This window comes from Pseudophryne corroboree, chromosome 8, assembly GCF_028390025.1.
Source record: "Pseudophryne corroboree isolate aPseCor3 chromosome 8, aPseCor3.hap2, whole genome shotgun sequence".
Taxonomy (NCBI): Eukaryota; Metazoa; Chordata; class Amphibia; order Anura; family Myobatrachidae; genus Pseudophryne; species Pseudophryne corroboree.
Window position 1 is genome coordinate 74754057 of NC_086451.1, and position 22856 is coordinate 74776912.

Consider the following 22856-nt stretch of genomic DNA (forward strand, 5'->3'; position numbering starts at 1 on the left):
TTCTTCCAGACCTAAGATCTCTGGAAGTGGAACACTCGGAAGAACGGGTTCAGTGATGTGAGGTTGAAGATCGGCCGTACCGAACCTTCCGGTTTCGGTACCACAAAACAGGTTGGAATAAGAGGGGTCATTCCGAGTTGATCACTAGCTGCCATTGTTCGCTGCATAGCGATCAGTGAAAAAAATGGCTAATCTGTGCATGCGTATAGTCCGCAATGCGCACACGCATCGTACGGGTACAAAGTCCATTGTGGTTTTGCACTGGTTCTAGCGACAATTTCAATCGCACAGACGGCCGCAAGGTGATTGACAGAAAGTGGGCGTTTCTGGGTGTTAACTGACCATTTTCAGGGTGTGCTTAGAAAACGCAGGCGTGTCGGGGAAAACGCAGGTGTGGCTGGGCGTTCGCTGGGCGGGTGTGTGACGTCAAAAGCTGTCCCTCCGTCGTTAGAATCAACGCACAGGATAAGTAACTACAGGGCTGGTCTTGTTTTGCTCAAAAATAATTTGCAGGCACAGGCGTTAGCTAACGCCTGCTGCACAGGCGTTAGCACTTCTGCAAAGCGAAAATACAGTCCCCGGTGGGCGGCAACAATGCGTTTGCATGGCTGCTAAAAACTGCCAGCAAGCGATCAACTCGGAATGACCCCCAATAACCCTTGTTTTGGAGTTGAGGCGGAACTGGAACAATGACCTGCTAAAAGCATGTATCTTGTGATACTAGGATACACAGCACTTTCTACCAGATGGTTGAATACTATTGAAACCACCTGTTGCATCTGATTTCCTAAGTACCACACGCATGCTTTTAGAACTTATCAGGCATTATCGGTCACAAGTGTAATACTGTATGACTCATTTTTTGTGAGTGTCCAAGAGAAATCGTATCCACCCCTTTAATTGTTGATGGTAACTACCTAAGTGAGATATACCCCTGATGAAGTCTCTGTTTGGGACAAAACGCGTTGGTTATCTGTCTTTTTTTGTGATATGACCTCCAATGTACAGTTCTAGAAGGAGGAGTTTGTGAAAGAAATATCTGTACACTTGCTCTTATTTGGAACCCCAATGGATATTGATAGGGGGTAGAATGACCAAAGAACTTTTACACCATTACAGACACTGATGTTTTTAAATTAATTTTAATAAACACGTGTATTGGAACCCACTGATTGTTTTTTATGAATTATCATATTCTATTATACAAATGTACGGTTTGATTGTAATAGGGGTGTTATAACATCCCTTAGGGGCCAATTTCACTATTGATATATATATATATATATATATAAATATATATATATATATATATATACACACACACACGGGATGTAGTTATGTGACTGGCGGTCGAGAGACTGGCGGTCACTATACCGATGCCGGGATCATGGCTTGCCGACTAACAGCATTAGACTGGGAATAGAACCTGTGGTGAGCGCAGCGAACCAACGAGCCCGCTGCATGGCGAGCGCAGCAAGCCCGCAAGGGGCTTTGCTGCACTCCTCCCCCCCCCCCCCCCCGCCGGCAATCTAAAGCTCGGGATCCCGGCGTTGGTATGGTGAGCAGCGGGATACCAAACGCCGGTCACCCAAACCCGACTCACACATACATCTGTGTATAGAAAGGTTGTGTGTATAGGGATAGATAGATAGATATATAGATAGATAGATAGATAGATAGATAGATAGATAGATAGATAGATAGATAGATAGATAGATAGAGTAGTTTTGGATTCCTCTTACAGCAGATCCTCAGTCCCTGAATGGTTCCATTACTAAAAACAAGTGTAACGGGCTCAGAATGGATGGTAAATAGGCCCCTGCTACAATAATAAAGTAGCCGTTGTTAAAACGAGTTACATTATTATGACCACCTCCTACATTTGACGTCGGCAGCGCATAGCCCATGAAGTACGTCACATGTTGTGCGCTGGCTTTGTGGGTATATAAGGTGTGCAATAGGCCGTCTGCACACATATCACTCGTTGCTGTCATGGGTAAAAGGGGTGACTTACACAAGTTGCAAAAATGGATGATTATCGTCTTTCAAGCCAAGGGGTGGCAGTATTTCTGACACAGCGCAGTTTGTGAACATGGTGACGGTGCATCATGACTGGACAAATGGCACCATTGCGAATAACCGGCGTGGAAACTGCGGAGCACCACGTGCCATTGATGTGAGAGATGAACATCGGCTACGAAGGTGCATGAGGGCTGACTGTCACGACACAGTGGAGCAGCTCACCGTCACAATGAACCTGGGGGCTACCAGACGTGTGTCTAGAACAACAGTTCAGCCCGTGTAGCTGCTATCCGTGCTGCACACGGCGTTTACTCTGGCTATTAGCTGGTGGTCATAATAATGTAACTCGACCGTGTATATAAATTGATTTTTAGAATAGCAATGAGGCTCTTAGTGCATATTGTGTGGCAAAGTGACCTGTCTTTTTTATAATATGTATGCTTGGAGGTAGACACATTATTGGTCTTTAATAAGAAATAAATAAGAAAATGGAAGTAGTTCTTCTGTTACTAAGCTGGCAATTGTTCTTCGCCCCCGCAAACTCATCCCTGGTTGGCGTCTCTACTAAATACATATGAAAGGCTTAATAATAATAACCCTGTACAACGTCCACACACAAGAGCCAGTGATTGAACGAGGGTGAAATTGACATTGCCCAGCTCTATCAGAACATCTAACAGCGTTTGAGAACATAATGGCCAGGCAGCTGGATAATGACACAGCTACGGTGGAATTTCTGGAAGAAAGACTGCAGGGAAAAAAGAGGAGGAAGCAGAAGGATGAAATGTGTGGAAGAGATTAGTGAGAAACATGACATTGAGGGCTACTGAGATTGAAAGGACTCTGCGTCTTACACATGGAAAGCCTCCTCAGGGACCGGGGGAACAAAAGCCCAGTAGCTGCACTGGGAAGTGGGAAATAATATCATCATTAGGTGGGAGCTTAGGGGGTCAGGAAGGAGACTTTGCTTGTACAATTTTATCAGAGATTGCAAAGCAATTACAGAAGGAATAGTAGAGTAACAATGTAACATTATCTACAGTTCATTGTGCATTGCCGGTATCTATGGCACTGTACTGTATGTCAGTCCAAGCATTCTGCTGTGTTCCTATGTGTTTTCAATGGCTGCCAGAGCTGCAAGCAGAACCTGTATTAACATAGTTTGATTAAAACAGACCTGCCATTTGCATGGAAAATGCCACAGGTAGAGACGGCAGAATATTGCAGCGTGTTGCCCCTAGATCATTGCCAGGCGTGGAGAAAAGCTTATGATATGACGTAACCCCGATTCCCAGATTGCCCACTGATACAATGGGGGGACTGCAATTTTGTATGTGTAAAACTTTATTACAATGCTCAGACTGCGTCTGCCAATATCCTTCTAAGGCAAACTACATGCACTTTCCCCTTTGAAAGTATAATCTGAGCCCTAAAGACTGTCCACAAATGGAAACAGCCTTTGTGGAGTGGAAATGGTAAGGCCAAGGAATCCTCCCCACCCCCCTTTAAAAAACAAAATAAAAAACCTCCACCCCTTGTCCTCATTACAGCAATCTCACTCCTCAAAATATAACATAGAAAGAGCTGTTTCACACTGGCCGGGTTCCGCCATCCGTCAAAATCCTGGACTGCTTTTTGCCGTGGCCGCATTTTTAGAAATTAATGAAAAGTCACGTGTCCTTTCACAGGGCGCAGACACGGTACGGTCACCGTGTTGCAGCCAGGAATATCCACTGAATAGGATGGCTGGCCGTCCCTGAAGGCAGTGCAGTATGTGTGTGAATGGGCTCTTTCACACGCAATGTTTTTTTTTTTTGGTGCACATGCGCATAGCATTAAAAACGTCTCAGAGCCGTTGTGTGTGAAAGGACAGTGACAACCGGTAAAAAACTGGCCGACTTTTTTGCTGGCCGGTGAAAACCGCCAAGGGTGAAATGCCCAAAGGGTCAATTGAAAAGTTGTAATTTATATTATAGTGGCATTGGACTTTTTTTTTTTTTTATTAACTAGAATACCAGCTGCATCTATCATATGTGCCATGGGCATCAGGGGTTGTCAGGAAGCAAAGCATTGAGCTAGCTAACTGATACAGGTATTTTGTTATACAGTATACTATTGATTTAGCCATTGTGTCATTAGAAGGGTTAATAAGTTAAAAATTATATTCTAAGACACCCTTATAGGTTCTGTGGGGGTGATTCAGACCTGATCGCTGGGCTGATAACTATGTTGTCCTGCCAGAGCCGGCCTTAGGCATAGGCAAAAATAGGATTTTGGTACTTACCAGGTAAATCCTTTTCTTTGAATCCATAGGGGGCACTGGAGTACTCTTGGGATATGGACGGCTTCCACCGGAAGAAGGCACTGAATAAATTAATTTTGAGACTACTCCTCCCCTCCATATCCTGCAGCACTTCAGTGTTTTTTACTGAGCCGAACAGGATCGATAGAGAGATTGACAAAAGGAGAATTACATATAGTCTCACAGACAACAATAAAGTTGACACAACGTAACAGACAACTAAACAGTTGACACCATAACTGATTAACCCTTGTTAAATTTAAACCAGTCGTGAAAGTGTGTTACCATAAGAACCACTGAACTCCTAAAACAGGTAAACTGCTCTGGGTGGGCGTCCAGTGCCCCCTATGGATTCAAAGAAAAGGATTTACCTGGTAAGTACCAAAATCCTATTTTCTTTTTCATCCACTAGGGGTCACTGGAGTACTCTTGGGATGTACCAAAGTCTCCTCCGTGGCGGGAGAGCTGTTTGGCACTTGTAACACTAAACGGCCAAAGCTAGATGCTGATGCCGCGAACGTATCAAACTTGTAAAAGCGCACAAACGTGTGCACTGACGACCAAGTAGCCGCACGGCAAAGCTGTGTCGTAGAAGCCCCACGACTCGCTGCCCATGACGTCCCCACAGAACGTGTGGAATGAGCTGTTACTGAAGTAGGTGGCTGTAACTTAGCATAAAGGTAAGCCTGACGTATAGTCAGTTTGATCCATCTGGATAAGGTCTGCTTAGAGGCTGGCCAACCCCTCTTAGCTGCGTCATAGAGAACAAACAACGTATCTGTCTTACGCACAGTAGACGTTCGGGAAACATAGATGCGCAATGCGCGAACTACATCCAACGTTCCAGAATCTCCTGTTAACACAGGAACTACTATTGGTTGATTGATGTGAAAAGACGACACTACTTTTGGTAGAAAAACGGGATTCGTCCGAAGTTCCGCTCTGTCATCATGAAAAATTAAATACGGTGACTTGCATGACAAGGCACCCAAATCTGAAACACGCTTAGCCGAGGCTAAGGCTAAAAGAAAAATCGTTTTCCAAGTGAGAAATTTAATATCCACTTGTTGTAAGGGTTCAAAGTAATCGGACTGTAAGAAATCTAAAACCAGATTCAAGTCCCATGGTGCTGTAGGTGGAATGAAAGGAGGCTGTATCCTCTTTACACCCTGTAGAAACGTATGTATTGACTGCAACGAGGCCAATTTCCTTTGAAAATAAATTGACAACGCAGATACCTGCACCTTTAGTGTGGAAAGACGTAGTCCTCCATCTAACCCCATTTGTAAAAATAACAAAAGACGGGATAATTTAAAAGACGATGTCGGAAATTTCCGAGCTTCACACCAACCTATATAAGTACGCCAAATTCTATAATAATGAGCTGCCGTAACCGGCTTCCTAGCTCGTACCATGGTTGGTATAACAGACTCAGGAATGCCCTCTTTCCTTAAGATGGCCTTTTCAACAGCCACCCCGTCAAACGCAGCCGCGCTAAATCGGGGTAGAGGAACGGACCCTGTTGTAACAGGTCCGGACGTAGTGGGAGTGGCCATGGATCGTCTGCGAGTAACCCGAGAAGATCCGAGAACCAAGCCCTCCGAGGCCAATGAGGCGCTATTAGAATGACTGTGACGAACCCTCTCTTGATCCGTTTTAGCACCAGCGGGAGCAGCGGAAACGGTGGAAACAGATACACAAGGCTGTATGGCCACGTGGCTGTGAGAGCATCCACCGCCACTGCCCCTGGATCTCTTGTTCTGGACACATATCTTGACACCTGATGATTGTGGCGGGATGCCATTAGATCCACCTGAGGGTAACCCCACTTCTGGATCAACATCTGAAAAACTTCTGGATTTAATGCCCACTCTCCTGGATGAAAATCCCGACGACTGAGAAAATCTGCCTCCCAGTTGTCCACTCCAGGAATGAACACTGCCGATAATATCACCTGGTGATATTCGGCCCATCTGAGGATCCGAGCTACTTCCCGCATAGCCATGCGGCTTCTCGTTCCTCCTTGTTTGTTTATGTATGCGACTGCCGTCGCATTGTCTGACTGCACCTGCACAGTCTGAAAACGAAACATGTACACCGCTTGTCTTAGAGCATTGTAAATCGCCCTGAGTTCCAGAACATTTATGGATAGCGATCTTTCGTGATCCGCCCAGAGGCCCTGGAGCCGATAACTCTGAACTACAGCTCCCCAACCTCTGAGACTTGCGTCCGTTGTCAGAATTATCCAATTCGCGACTCCGAATCGTCTCCCTGCAGATAGATTGTGTATTTTTAACCACCAGAGAAGAGACACCCTGACTTGTGGTGACAACCTCACCCTGTGGTGCAGCTGCAGATGTGATCCCGACCACTGTGCTAACACCTCCAGTTGAAACGGACGTGAGTGAAATCTTCCGAACTGAAGTGCTTCGAAAGCCGCCACCATTGTGCCTAAAAGGCGAATGCACAAATGTACTGAGACTGTGCGTGGCTTGAGCACTAATTGCACCAGATGACGAATGCCCTGTACTTTCTGTTGTGGCAAGTAAACCCTTTGTTTTACTGTATCGAGAATCATCCCTAGGAATTGAAGTCGTTGACACGGAATTAGATGTGATTTCTTTAAACTGACTATCCAACCGTGCTGAACTAGTACATTGTACTTTAGCAAGGCATGTTGGAGAAGCAATTGTTGAGACGGAGCCTTTATGAGTAGATCGTCTAAATACGGAACAATTATTACCCCTAGGGACCTGAGATGAGCTGTCATCACGGACATTACCTTGGTGAATACCCGAGGCGCTGATGAGAGGCCAAACGGTAGAGCCTGAAATTGGTAATGGTCTCGCCTTATCGCAAACCTTAAAAAACTTTGGTGAGGTGGCCAAATCGGAATGTGCAAATACGCATCCTTGAGATCTAGTGCAATCATGAATTCCTGTGGCTCTAACCCTGCAATTACTGACCTGAGAGATTCCATCTTGAATCTGTGGTAAGTGACGTAATGATTGAGACCTTTTAGGTTCAATATTGGCCTGACTGAGCCATCTGGTTTTGGTACCAGAAACAGACTGGAATAATAACCCTGCCCCTGTTCCTGCACAGGGACTGGAATTATCACTGCAGCATTCAGCAGAGACTGAATGGCAACCTGCAGAACTGCTTTCTTGTCGTCCGACACAGGCAGTCCTGTCGTGAAAAATCTTCCTGTCGGAAGATAATCGAACTCTATTTTGTAACCCTCTAATACTAAATTGCGGATCCACCCATCTGTGGACGTCTGCAGCCACGCCCCCTGAAAGCTCTGAAGGCGTGCTCCCACAATTGGGGATCCGAGATGGGCTGGGAGCCCGTCATGCCACTGGTTTGTTAGTGGTCTTGGTGTCTTGACGACGTGCATTGGATTGTCGGGCACTACGTCCCCGACCTCTTCTGCCCGGCGTGACTGCTCCTGTGCCCTGCCCACGAAAGGGCTGAGTTCTAAAGGATTTGAACGCCGGACCAGAATATTTCCGTTTAGGTATAGTTGTAGGCGAAGGAAGAAAAACAGACTTCCCTCCAGTAGCCTCAGAAATCCATTTGTCCAATTCAGGACCAAAAAGTTTCTCGCCATCATAAGGCAATGCCTCTATACCTTTTTTAACCTCCGTCTCCGCCTGCCACGAACGCAGCCAAAGTGCTCGTCGTACCATGACTAGCGATGAGGACAGGCGAGAAGTAAGCTGACAGACGTCAGTAGAAGCTGTACATAAATATTCAGCAGCTTCCCAGATTTGATCTGCGAGAAGTATAAGATGATCATCTTGCAGAGCCGACTTGAGCTCTTTTATCCATACCATTAAAGCTTTAGTAACCCAAATGCCAACCAACCCAGGTCTTAACAGCACTCCAGTTGCTGTATACATGGACCTTAGCATAGCCTCTATTTTACGATCTGCAGGGTCTTTAAGTGTAGTAGCAGTTGGTACTGGTATGGTTAACTTCCTCGTAAGTTTAGATACGGATGAATCCACCAATGGTGGGTTCTCCCATGTAGCTGTCATGGCCTCTGGAAACGGGTAACTCGATTTAAATCTACGAGGAATAGAAAACCGTTTGTCCGGATTTTTCCGTGACTCCAGTAACATTTTATTAAGAGATTCCGAGATAGGGAAACACATCGGAGATCTCTGTCGTTTAGTAAAGACTACTTCATCATTCGTCAGTGGCTCCTCAGTTTCTGTAAACTCCAGCGACTGACGAACTGCTCTGATGAGATTGTCAATACCTGGGCTGTCAAAGTCGTCACCTTCTGACTGTTGTTCTATTTCGCCCTCCTCATACTCCTGTTCAGTGAGATCTAGTATCCCAGAGACAGGAAAATTAGTAGGAAAAGGAAACTTATCTTTTCCACTCAAGGTGGACTTATGACCAGTTTGAGATTCTCCAGGTAACTCAAATGGTCTCATTTTAAACTCAGATCTTGCCGCCTCTCTTTCTTCACGAGAGGCGGCCAGCTCTGATTGTAAACCAACTAATACATCTGCAAGTAAAGCCCACGGAGGGTCCTGAGATGCTGGCTTTACTTCTGGAATGGAAATCGTATTTATGGCTGTATTAACAACACATGCTGTACATGTGGTGGATCCATCAGGCAACACACTCTTACAGACATGACATGACAAATGTTTCTTAGATTTTGCTGGTGTCTTACTCATTATGACAGACAATACAAACTCCACACAGACAGACTGCACGACTCAGTAATAACACCAAAGTTCCTGGTATATATCTTAGGCAAGTGCAGTGCCTGCTAATACGAAAACTGACCCCAAAATTCCCCTAGTACCACTCTTAGCTGAGATGTAAAATAGGAAACCTGGAACAGACAGGAGAACATTACTAAGCACCAAGTTTTTTTCTTAAAACTTAACACTGCCCAATACTGTTAAAGTCTCCCCCCCCCCACTCCCACGACCTCCGTGTACAGCACCGGGTCTGGGCCTGTGGAAGTTTTTGCAAAGGGCCGTGTGAGCGGCCTGTCCTGTAGGCCCCGGACAACGGAACTCCTCGGCTGCTGCGGGCGGATGGCGGAAGCAGAGAGCGTGCTGCATAGAGCCGTGGAGCGGCCTATGCACACGTGCTCCCGCCCGCCACACACAGCATGGCGGCGTGTCTGTGTAGCCAAGCAGCGCTGCTGCTGCGCAGGGAGCAGCGGTCTCCTAGGATGCTGGGGGCCGGAGAGTGAGAGCGCGCCGCATGGACCGTGAAGCGGCCCATGTACACGCGCTCCGGGCAGCGGTGAGTACCAAACAATCCCCCACAGTGGAGCGGCAGCAAGCGCTGACCGCCCCAACCCAACATACCTGGACCGTGACAGAAGTCTATGACGGGGCTTTCATCCAAGCTCCGTCCAGCTTTCCTGCAGGCAGCCTGCAAGTGGAGTGAGGGAGCTCTTTACAGAGAGGTCCGACACTCACGGCTACTCAGCCGCTTCCACTGTCCCTGACCCACGCCTGTTAGAAGGGGGGAAAGGACGTGGAAATTGAAGAAAAAAAAAAAACTTAGAAAAAATTCCAATACTTTGTGGACGAGCTCCACTATGCCTTCTAACTGTGTCGAGCACAGAAAAAACACTGAAGTGCTGCAGGATATGGAGGGGAGGAGTAGTCTCAAAATTAATTTATTCAGTGCCTTCTTCCGGTGGAAGCCGTCCATATCCCAAGAGTACTCCAGTGACCCCTAGTGGATGAAAAAGAAATAGGCAAATGCCTAGGGCATTTGCTATGCTTAGGGACACCAGCAGCTTCTGCTGATAAAAATTATATGTGGCATGCCTATATTCTGTGTGTGACTGTGGCTGTATCTGCATACGAAATGCTACGTTGCAGTGTATTCCTGGAAATCACTGTAATGTAGCATTTTGTATGCAGATACAGCCACAGTCGCACACAGAATATAGACATGCTGCATATCATTTTAATCATCAGAAGCTGCTTGTGCATCCTAGCCACATAGTATTGCAAATAAGATGCATTTTCATAAACAAAAGGCGCCCGACGTTAGCAGAGCTGCCAGCTGACTCATGCCAGGCATCAACTAGCGGCAGTGCTAGGGGGCACCAGCCAAAATCTTGCCTAGGGCATCATATTGGTTAGGGCCGGCTCTGTGTCCTGCGTTCAGTTAGTCGCCGTTCCATGGGGAGTGTAAATTCGCCGTGCAGGTGTGTGATCACATGTGTATGCCGAGCTGCTAAAATCCTGTGTGTGCAGTCTCTGCGTAGCCCAGGACTTACTCCTACAGTGCGATCAGAAGAGGCTGTTCGGGGCGTTAGACACCCTCCCTGAGAACGACTGGGCACGCCTGCGTTTTTCCGGACACTCACAATAAATGATCAGTTACCATCCACAAACGACCTCTTCCTGTTAATCACCTTGCGAACGCCCGTGCAAATGAAATTTTCACACCATCCTATCGCAGACCGGCGATGCCCTTTGTTGTTGTCCGACGTGCATGTGCATTGCTGTGCGTGCGCATTGCTGTGCATACACATGCGCAGTTAGGAACTGATCGCCCGCTGCGTGAAAACGCACAGCAGAGATCAGGTATTAATCAGGCCCTGTGTCCAGACGATTTAGCTCACTTCTACCCACAGTCTCTGACAACAAAGGGGGGATTATATTATAATACACCAAGCTCCTTCTCCCCCAAAATGCACCTACAGTTTTTCTGCTGCTTGGTTTGCTAAATCGGACACCACAGATGCACATTGGCAAAAACCTTGAGATCTTTAAATGCCTGTTGAGTTATTCATGTTCCTCTCCGAGAAATCTTCTGGCCCTCTCTTCTCCTAATGGGGCTGTAATGTCTCATCCCCCTGGGGCTGTGTTTCCTCTTTCATCATGCTCTTACAAGTTAACCATTACAGGCTGTAAGCCGTTTTCCAGCTGTACGTGGCGGACTAGACAGTCCCTAGACTGGAAGATGTCGTTATTCTCACAAGTGGTTTAGAAGATTACACATGCCTGGAGAAGATGGAAGCTGCAAGGTTCATCCATCAGTGACACAACTACTGCCTCGTCCCCACTGTTCAGTTGGTGGAATAATTACCAGTATCCCAGCCCCAATAAAGGATTATGAAGCAGCCAGTCTCACATTGTATGGGGTCAACACACATCTCTTAAATAGATTCTCTCAAATAAAGATGCTGTCCGTTACCTGGCAGCAAACGCCTTAGAAACACGCCACACAGTGTCCTGTTCTTTCAAGGTCTGCGTAAAAACCTTTGCTTTTGTTTAATGCTTTTTCCCAGGTCATTAAAGAAGTGGGGCTTGTTTATGGGATTTTTACAGTAAACTATTGAAGCGGATTCATTCCATTAAACAGGCATGTGAGTCAGGAGTACCATTTTTCAATAAAACTGGGAAGTAAAGATAATGATGCTATTACATGTGGAACACACCACTGTACGTGCACATTTATCTTATTGGCTGAGACGGGTCACTACTGCCGCAGGAGGTGTCTGCATGTAATAGACGCTTTCTTCTCCATTACCATACAGTGCTATCACTGCTGCTTCCAAGAAAGTGACAGCAACTCCAACCACTATCTGTTCTTATGTTGTATGTATGGACAACTCCCACAGTCACTATTACCTGGAATAAATACCAGATGCCAGTTTGAGGTCTTATTCTGTATGTGTACACAGCAGCACAGTACCACTGATCTATGAAAATCTCAGTATCTGTATGTATTATGCAGGTATGACAGCTGTATGGTAGCACTTTTTTAACAGACAAAAAAGGTCATTTATGTTTGATTTAACCAAATTGTCTGAATTACTGTTTTTGTCCTTTTTATGGTGTTTGGGAGCAAATGGTCGGTTTTTGTTTGCTCCCTAAGGGGTATATTCAATTAGGGTCGGATCCATTCCGACATGCATTTGTCGGAATAAATCCGACAACCCCTATTCAATCTCATCTCAATTCGACTTTAAAAAAGTCGAATTGAGATGAGGGACCGGAGAGGGAGGAGAGGGGGGAGACCAGCGGGGACAGCCGCATGCAGACAGAGGAGAGCAACGCTACAGCAGCTCTGCAGAAGGATGTCACACAGCCGCCAGACCTCACGGCAGTGTACACCCGGCTCCAGCAAGCGTGACCTCACGCGGGTGGACGCTGCCGTGAGCGGCGCGGCTGTGAGACATCCTGCTGCAGCGCTGTGCTGTAGCGCTGCTCTCCCCTGTATGCCCGCGGCTGTCCCCGTCTCCCCACAGCTCCCCTCCTCTGGGTCCCACATCTCAGTTCGACATTTTTTCAAGTCGGACTGAGATGGTCGGAAACGGGGCCAAATCCTGTCGAATTTGGCCCCGTTTCACTCAAAAGTAAGTGAATCGGCAGCTATACCGCCAATTCACGTACTATTCGACAAGTCAAATTCCACGACTTGTTGAATAAAAACTGCAGGGATTGAATAGGTCGAATCAATATTCGACCTTAAAAAGTCGAAAACTGCCGTCTTTTCGACAGACGTCAGTTTTCGACCCTAATTGAATATACCCCATAAGTCTGTGTCCTCTGCAGTGCCACTGTGCATGCACGACCTCTGAAGGAAGCAGCTGGGCAGTGGAGGAGGGATCTGAATGGATTCCTCTTTGCAACCGGGACTCCTTACAATAGGGAAGGATCAGGATCCAGGAACAAACACATACCCTCCAACATTTTATACATAAAAAGCGGGTCAAATCAGGAAAGGGGCGTGGCCACGGGTAAATGGGGCATGGCCACTCCCCTTTTCATATACTTTCAATGGAAGTTAGGAGAGCCAAAAATCGGTACAGACCATAAAAAAAAGGTACTGTGCCTGCCAAAAAGATACAGTTGGAGGGTATGCAAACGTCAGCTGGAGATGGCGAATGTTCCTGTAGGCAAGCTCCAAAAATATTGTATTACTGAATTTAGGTCCCAATACTGTGTATGGGGACAGCGGGCCAGATCGGGAGTGAAAGGTAAGCAGTAGATATCCATGATATCTCCTGCGTTACCTTTGGAATGAATAGCCTTGACAGTTAATTTAATTTGTAAGTAAAAAAAAGGAAATTTTCCCCTGCTTTTCTATAAATTGATGATGAATAGACCACTTAAACATAAAAGCACTTTTAACTATTTCTTAGCCAGGCACTGTGCTTCAGTCACCCCATGCAACATGCAGGTTAGAGGGTCATGAGCAGAACACTGTAATTAGCTTCAGGCAAATACTCCCAGAGGCCAAATGAGAAGCCTCCGAATACTATAGCAGTCTATGGGCGGGATGTATTAAGATACATCGCCGCCCCTCGCCGCGCATCGCAGTGATGTTGATCGCATATGTACCAACCGCGATACCTGTGAGGTGGTCTGCGGGGGGTCTCCGTCACCTCCCAGGGGTCTCCACAGTGCCCGCACGCTGGGAAGCAGCAGCAGGCTGTCCCCGCCGTCTCCTCCTCCCCCCTGCAGCCGGAAGGACCTCCGGCTGCGTTGCTAGGGGGAGGAGGAGATTACCTTCCGGGTCCAGGGCTGCCTGGAGGAAGGTATGCCGGGGGGGAGGGGGGAGGCGTCTGGGCAGAGGCGGCAGGTTGCGACGGTCGGCGATAAGAAGCCCATAGGCTTCTATAGGGTATCGCCATCCAGAGATGGCGATACCCTGGACAGCGAAAAAAACGGCGATGGGGTCTTAGTACATTTGAAAATGCGGTAAAACCCCCGTTCAGAGATCTGCTCTTAGCTCTCAAGTCAGAGCCAGTAAACCAAGAAATATGGAAGAGAGGCAGATGAGAATGACAAGTCTGTCCCTATTCCAGGGGACTTCTCTAGAGGAGTTTCCTCTACCTCGCCCACTGGGGGGAAGAACAGACTACTGTACTGTTACCGTAGTACATGCAGGCCCTGCTCCCCAAGTACTGAAGCTGTAATGCTGATGCAGTAACCATAAGCTTTAAAAAGTTGAAATGGGACAGCACAGAGAGAGGCAGTGCCAGGCATGGCGAGTTGCAGAGATGCAGAGCGTTTTAAAAGCATAAACAGCTAATAGTTTCACTAGTAAAACTGCATAAAAAATAGATGTCGGCCCTACATGAAAGAAAGTGTGACATTATTGCTGTACCGAGATATAGGTATATAGGAAACAAGATTGAAAAAGCACTTACAGCATGTGTTGCTGTAAAACTACGTAATGTTTTCGCTTATGTACCAAGCATAAGCGAACAGAGCGAGTTATAAACTGGGGCTGGCTTGAGCTGTCCATTGACGGATCATCCTTCCCATTTCTGGGCTGGAACTGAGCGGCGACCATACAATCCCACAGACCTGTTCCATTCTCATTAACAGCGTGCAGACGGAGTGGGGCGCCTGTGTCTGACGGATTTTTTTTTCACCCAGCGTGGTGTAGATGTAAATCCCGAAACTAAAGCTGTGTGCACACTGGCCGATATATCATCCGTTCAACTGAATGGCCCATATCGGGGGCGGGTCTGCAGGTGTGTACCAGCAATATGTCTGTGAGTGACATTGTTCACAGACATATCACGTCAGCTATGCAGTACAGCTGATGGCCGATATATCTGCAGATATATCAGGACATCGTGCTTTGTGTACGGCGGTCGCCGGTTTCTACAGAGGCCACTGCTGACAGCACAACTCGGAGGGACACATGTAAATGCCCGCCTAGTATATCGGGACGACAATCGGTATATGTGTACAGGGGCGGATTGGGATGGAAAACCAGCAATGGCAATTTATAGAAGCAGCCCTAATTGGGGTGCGGTCTGATGAGGGGGTGGGGTCTGTTGAGGGGGGCTGGATCCGTCCTTATAGGGCCTGATTGTACGCAATTGCGGCCTTCCTGGCATCTTTTGCTGCAGTTGTGTCTGAGACCAGGATCGGATTGGGAGCTAAAAGTGGCCCTGTAAAATTTTGTAGAAGTGGCCCGACATGGGCAGCACAAGACATATAACATACTGTGTAGCCATGTCAGCATCACTGGATGGCAGAGCTGCTGTACTGCAGAGATGGAATAACAGAATGAAAGGGGATAATGCAGCGTACTGAGTGTGGTGGGCTGCCTGTCACGTGGGGGGTGGGACCACATGACAACACATAAAACAGGCCCCACAGACACGTCGGCCTACCAGGAATCTTCCTGGTGAGCCCTGTGGCCAATCCACCCCTGCATGTGTATGCACTTATCAATCATCAGATAGGTCCGTGGATCAATCAGACGGTCGATCTGTCATCCTAGTGCATTCCCAGCATAAGGGTGCGACTGTGGCTGAGAACAGAAAAGTAGTAAGCAGCACGGGCATCCATGTGAAGACGGACAGATAGTTGCAGACTACTGCAGCCAGACAGAAAGCAGTCGCAGATGCATCTGACTCACAATCAGAGCCTTTATGCGTATGGCCATGTCAGCATGCTGTATGCTTGCGCTAGTGCGCTGCCTATAAGCTTGCGCACTTTATGGCTGGCAGTAAAGGAATACATACTGTAGGTTATTTCATAACATAAGTCTATTTTCAATTGCACTAGGATCACCAATCTAAAATCAGCCCAAAGTTGTAGACATGCCAGACCAGAATGACTCATTGTAATGGGAAGACATTTGTTTTATTCTGTGGTGCACTAATGGTGAATTTGTGGCATCATTAGTACAGGAAAAATCTGATTATACAATCAAGAAAGTGATTACTTGTTTATTTGGAACATAGAGAAGTCTAGCATACCTCGGTATATTGTATTTTACCAGTTCTATTACAATTCAGCACCGATACTTGCAAGATATATATATAATAAAGTTGTAGAAATATTATTGCAAGCAATATCATACAGTGACGTCATGCCGTGGCCGGCCCGTGAATGCCGTTTTTGACGATAAGTCTAAATTGAGCTGCATGCACAGCCAACGGAGGGGGGCGATAATGATGCGCAGGACCACGCATTGTTCATCATCCGTAGCATAGACACTGGGCGATATCACACACAATATCACTCAGAAGGCAAAAATGAGCGATTTTGTGTGTGATATCGCATAGTGTGTACAGACCTTTACTGTTAGGGGGGAGTGTAATAGCCTGTGTCAATCTGATGCCACGTAAGGCGCCTTCCCAAGTTTTATGTGAATTGTACGCTTCGCCAGATGTAATAGCCAGCGAGCGCTGAAGGCACCGTAAAATGTACCAGAATAAGTTGTGAAACAATAGACAGTGCTCTGGGCAGTGAGACTGGTGCTAATACAGGTATCTTGACTGGTCCGCATGGTAAGTTTAGTTAAAAAAAAAAATTCTATTGTTTATTTTTTACCCATAAGCACAACCAGCACTAGCGCTTTTGCCTTGGCTGGTATTTTGGTCATGGAGAATTAAAATATGTGTAACTTGGGCGTCCATAAATGGAGTCAAAATGCTGACAGATGTAATAGTAGAGCAATCAGATATCTGACAGTTCAGCAGACAGACCGTATCGCGTCTGCTGCTGCTGCATTGTGTGGGAAATACTGTACCACAGAAATGACTTCCTGGGGAAATGGGTCACATGTCTGATACAACACTAAGATATCTCCTCATGCATTCCTGAGATGCGTTATCATTATTCAGTATGTACCCCTGAGCACGCATGAAGGCACACATTGTATGGGTATAATGCACCTACAGTATGAATAGATTTTTTAACTAAAATTAAATATACACCATGCAGATATGTATACTGTCTGGGTTTTTTTTTATGTTTTCCTTTCGCTTAATATAAACTGTTTGCTAAATCAAATAAAAATAATAAAAATCAGACTAAACGGTTTCACTTACTGCCCACTTCCAGCTGAATGGCATCAGATGATGAGCCTGCCTCATTTGAGGCGACGCAGGTATATTCCCCAGCATCCTCCTCAGTCACTTCCTGGAGAGTCAGGGTCTGTTCTTGTGGGCCAATACCAGGGCCCGAGACTTCCTGGTCACCTGAATATATAAAAGCATCATTGTTATTTATAAGGTGCCACATACTGTAACTGCAGCAGCAGACAGTTGGTATAACAAATAATAGGAAACACTCCCTGTCATGTCTCTAACATGTGCAGTGGCGGGTGCTGAAAATATGCACACCCCAAAGTCTCCCACTGCCGGGCGAGACATGACAGACAAGGAGGCTAAGTATAACAGGAACAGAGGACGGGGACTGAGACGGGTGGAGGCAGACAGGACCGTATAGAGCCATGACAGGCCCCGGTAAAGGGTGAGGCATGGCTTAAAAGGTGGCGTGACGATGTCCTTTAATATTATAATATTTATATAATAATATAATTGCGGGAAAGGCAGCGGGTCCCTCCTCTCCGGCCAGTGATATCTTCCCAGTGATATTTGGGGATATGATGCTGGCCACTAGAGAGCAAAGACTCCGGCACGGTGCCAGAGTCTTTGCTTTCTATGTGTGGCACCATCTTCCCAAAGAGATCACCGGGAAGATGGCGCTGCCGACACCGGCAACAGCAAAAGTATACTGGGGGGGTATCAGAACCAGGCCCCCTCCGGGGCCCTCCAGCATCCCAGGTCCGGGTAATTTGTACCCACTCCCCCTCCTCTCTGCGCCACTGGAGGCAGTGTGGAGATGCAGGACATTACTCTTAATCTCAGTATTACGTTAAAACAGCAGTCACTGTAGAGGGCCACTGGTCAAGACTAAAGAGGCCACACGTAAACCATCACTAATATACCATGTGCAGCAGGTGACAAGTACATGTTACATGTAATGGAAAGTATAATTCAGAAAATAATATACGGTGTTGTTGATTCTGTTACCATGTTGCTTCTTGGATATATATTTTTATAATTTAAAGGCCATTTTATAAAGTTATACTGTATCTTTATGCTGGCTACACACGACCAATCCTGACTGACGGAGATTTTAAAGTAATATTCTATTATAAAGCATTACATTTGTTTTCTGCTTTCCAGAACAGAATTTTCCTTAGAATTTCCCCAGTGCTTTGTATGTTTTTATTAACATATTTTATATTTATTTTGCTTACTTTTAGGAGGAGGAGGAGGAGGAGGAGGAGGAGGAGGAGGAGGAGGAGGAGGAGAAGGAGAAGGAGAAGGAGAAGGAGAAGAAGAAGAAGAAGAAGGAGAAGAAGAAGAAGAAGGAGAAGAAGAAGAAGAAGAAGAAGAAGAAGAAGAAGAAGAAGAAGAAGAAGAAGAAGAAGAAGAAGAAGAAGAAGAAGAAGAAGAAGAAGAAGAAGAAGAAGAAGAAGAAGAAGAAGAAGAGATAAGGGGCCTAATTCTGATTTGAGGGTAAAGCAAAAAAGGAACAAGTAACTTTGCACACTGGCAAAACCATGTTCACACTGCAGGTGGGGCAGGTGTAACAAGTGCAGAGATTTCGATATGGGAGGGGCGCGTCCAAACTCATATCTAAATTGCAGTGTAAACATACAGCTGTCCTGCATTTGTGGGCTACATGCAAAAGCAGCCAGTATATACCCTGCATGCAAAATGATAAATGTACTGTATTTACACCCCTTGCAGTGCAGCATGATTTGTTTGAGATAGGGGTCAGGTAGAAAGTAAGGGTCATATTTTCCGTTATCATCAAGATGGATGTTGTGAAACATAAAAACCTGACTCTCACCTTTGTACCACATGACCAGCGGCAGAGGAAGACCCTCAGTCACACACTGTAACACCGCCTCCTCTCCTACGGGCACCTGCACTGTAGCTTTCACAGCTGTGGCTTTCGGACGTTCTGCCAAGTATAAGCCCCAGGATTAAATACACATTTTTGACAGTGCCCCCTCCTTCAGAGAAATACAGTATAGACACAAACACTTACCAGTGTAGGTAAGGGTTAATGACTGTTCATCGCTCCCTAAATCATTAGAAGCCACACAGCTGTAATTCCCAGAATCCTCCTGGCTTGCTTCCTTTATCACCAGGATGTTGCCATCAATGATCGTATGTCTGCTTAAGAACAAAAATTGTATCATTCACAGTCACACACACTGCTTCATGTCTAACCATATTTGAAACCAATCTCTGATCAAATACTAAAATAAACTAAATTAGTGGATGCTCAAAAGTATGCCCAATGCAAATAATAAGGATATCTAGCATCTTGCATGTGCAGTATATATGAACTATATAACGCTTGCAATACCCAATTCTTCCTGCTACTATGGGTCAAATTTCTGGTTATGCCGCTGATTGCAGATATAGGGCCTGCACCACAAAATTGTTGTGTCCATAGGTCCCCTTTGTAAAATTAGTAATTCCTGACATGTATTGTCAACGTATTAACCATGTCAACATCATAACATTCAACATTCTGGTGCTGACCTTGTTAATGGCAACCCATAATGGGGAACGTAATAATAATAAATCTGTTTCATGTGAAACGGAACAGATCAGGTGGTCCAAACGACCAATCAGATACTGCTACTTTAAGTACAACTGAGAAAAAGGAAGGCGACATACAATTGGTTACCGAGAAAGCCCTTGGTTACCTGTACAATTACTTTCATAAATGTCCCTCAGTGTGTACGTGACTTCACAGTCACACAACTACAGGTTAAAAATGAAAATGGTCCTCAACATACTTGTTGTCATTGCTGAGAATGGTGTCACCATGTTTCCAGGAGATCTGGGGCTCAGGGTACCCAGACACATCACATCGGATCCTCACTTCCCCTCCATGAGACAACTGTGCGGAACTTGACTCCATCTGTATACGTGGGGGCTCTGAATTACAAGACAGAGTGACAAGTGTCAACTAATAGATATATATGGCAGGTATTGAGCCATGCCGATATTAAGGTTTTTCCCATGTATAGGTCGACAGTGTCGAGGTCGAAAGTCAACAGGTCGACCCCAAATGGTCAACATGCACTAGGTCGATACGGTCAGAAAGTCGACATCAAAAAGTCAACAGGTAAAAGGTAAACAGTGCTTAAGGTCGACAGGTCAACATGACAATGGTCAACACGCAAATGGTCGACACAAGTTTTTTCGTGGACTACGACTGGGAATAGTAACCTGCCCAAAGCATGGCAAGCAAAGCGAGCCAGCGAGGATACACGTTCCAATGATGCAGTGATATGGTTAAACATACAAAATGACACTAAAAGAACTTAAAAAATCGCGTTGACCTTTTTTGTGTCGCCCATTGTCACGTCCACCATTTGTAGCTGTTGACCGTACTCACTGTCTACCTTTTGACCCTGTCAACCTTTTGACCCTGTCGACCTTTTGACCCTGATGATCTAATGCATGTCGACCATATGAGGTCGACCTAATGACTGTTTATAGAGACAGTGTAGATATTCTATGCCACACCTGATATAAAGTAATGGAACATAAGTCAGTATTGTAAATACACTATTTAGGATATTAACTTGTAGGTTGCCAAGGTGCTTGCTGAAGGTCAGATAATCTAGGCCCCGCAACCTTCCCTGGTGTACATGTTACTGTTATTAACCTAGCCCTAAACGCAACAAAGTCAGAAGCTTACCCTGCACAGTGAGCCAGACACTGGCCGTGGTAGCCCCATGGCTGTTCCTGGCAGTGCACTGGTACAGTCCGGTGTCGCCAGGCTGAACATCCTGAATCTGCAGGGAGGAGTTGGGCAGGATCCACAGCCGTCCCTCCTTCAGTGCCTTACCATCGTGTTGCCAGGTGAGGTTGTAGCGGACATCACCAAGAACATGGCAAGAGAGGACTGCCAGGTCGCCAGGAGAAGCCGTGACGTTAGAGTGGAGGGAGATTGTGGGAGGGGGATCTGTGAGAAAGAAATGACACTGAATCTATGTGCTGCACTGTAGACACGTTAGCTGTGTGCTGCACTGCAGACATGTTAGCTGTGTGCTGCGCTGTAGCCAGGTTACCTGTGTGCTGCACTGTAGCCAGGTTACCTGTGTGCTGCACTGTAGCCATGTCACCTGTGTGCTGCGCTGTAGCCATGTTACCTGTGTGCTGCGCTGTAGCCAGGTTACCTGTGTGCTGCACTGTAGCCATGTCACCTGTGTGCTGCACTGTAGCCATGTCACCTGTGTGCTGCGCTGTAGCCATGTTACCTGTGTGCTGCGCTGTAGCCAGGTTACCTGTGTGCTGCACTGTAGCCAGGTTACCTGTGTGCTGCCCTGTAGCCAGGTTACCTGTGTGCTGCGCTGTAGCCAGGTTACCTGTGTGCTGCCCTGTAGCCAGGTTACCTGTGTGCTGCACTGTAGCCATGTCACCTGTGTGCTGCGCTGTAGCCATGTTACCTGTGTGCTGCGCTGTAGCCAGGTTACCTGTGTGCTGCACTGTAGCCATGTCACCTGTGTGCTGCGCTGTAGCCAGGTTACCTGTGTGCTGCCCTGTAGCCAGGTTACCTGTGTGCTGCACTGTAGCCATGTCACCTGTGTGCTGCGCTGTAGCCATGATATCTGTGTGCTGCACTGTAGCCATGTCACCTGTGTGCTGCGCTGTAGCCATGTCACCTGTGTGCTGCGCTGTAGCCATGTCACCTGTGTGCTGCGCTGTAGCTATGATATCTGTGTGCTGCACTGTAGCCATATTACCTGTGTGCTGCACTTTAGCCAGGTTACCTGTGTGCTGCACTTTAGCCAGGTTACCTGAATGCTGCACTTTAGCCAGGTTACCTGTGTGCTGCACTTTAGCCATGTCACCTGTGTGCTGCGCTGTAGCCATAAAACCTGTGTGCTGCGCTGTAGCCATGTCACCTGTGTGCTGCGCTGTAGCCATGTTACCTGTGTGCTGCGCTGTAGCCAGGTTACCTGTGTGCTGCACTGTAGCCATGTCACCTGTGTGCTGCACTGTAGCCATGTCACCTGTGTGCTGCGCTGTAGCCATGTTACCTGTGTGCTGCGCTGTAGCCAGGTTACCTGTGTGCTGCACTGTAGCCATGTTACCTGTGTGCTGCCCTGTAGCCAGGTTACCTGTGTGCTGCGCTGTAGCCAGGTTACCTGTGTGCTGCGCTGTAGCCAGGTTACCTGTGTGCTGCACTGTAGCCATGTCACCTGTGTGCTGCGCTGTAGCCATGTTACCTGTGTGCTGCGCTGTAGCCAGGTTACCTGTGTGCTGCACTGTAGCCATGTCACCTGTGTGCTGCGCTGTAGCCATGTTACCTGTGTGCTGCCCTGTAGCCAGGTTACCTGTGTGCTGCACTGTAGCCATGTCACCTGTGTGCTGCGCTGTAGCCATGATATCTGTGTGCTGCACTGTAGCCATGTCACCTGTGTGCTGCGCTGTAGCCATGTCACCTGTGTGCTGCGCTGTAGCCATGTCACCTGTGTGCTGCGCTGTAGCTATGATATCTGTGTGCTGCACTGTAGCCATATTACCTGTGTGCTGCACTTTAGCCAGGTTACCTGTGTGCTGCACTTTAGCCAGGTTACCTGAATGCTGCACTTTAGCCAGGTTACCTGTGTGCTGCACTTTAGCCATGTCACCTGTGTGCTGCGCTGTAGCCATAAAACCTGTGTGCTGCGCTGTAGCCATGATACCTGTGTGCTGCGCTGTAGCCATGATACCTGTGTGCTG

General features: G+C 46.8%; 1 protein-coding gene across 1 annotated transcript in view; it reads right to left on the reverse strand.

Moving 5' to 3' along the window:
• Window positions 1-22856, reverse strand: part of HMCN2 (hemicentin 2) — a 491624-nt gene that overhangs the window by 347355 nt on the left and 121413 nt on the right. The window contains exons 11-15 of the mRNA XM_063936681.1: window positions 20827-21093; window positions 19916-20057; window positions 19153-19280; window positions 18952-19065; window positions 17136-17285 (exon numbers count right to left, since the gene is read on the reverse strand). Of these exons, the coding sequence (XP_063792751.1) occupies window positions 17136-17285; window positions 18952-19065; window positions 19153-19280; window positions 19916-20057; window positions 20827-21093 (801 nt within the window). The remainder of the gene's footprint in view (window positions 1-17135; window positions 17286-18951; window positions 19066-19152; window positions 19281-19915; window positions 20058-20826; window positions 21094-22856) is intronic.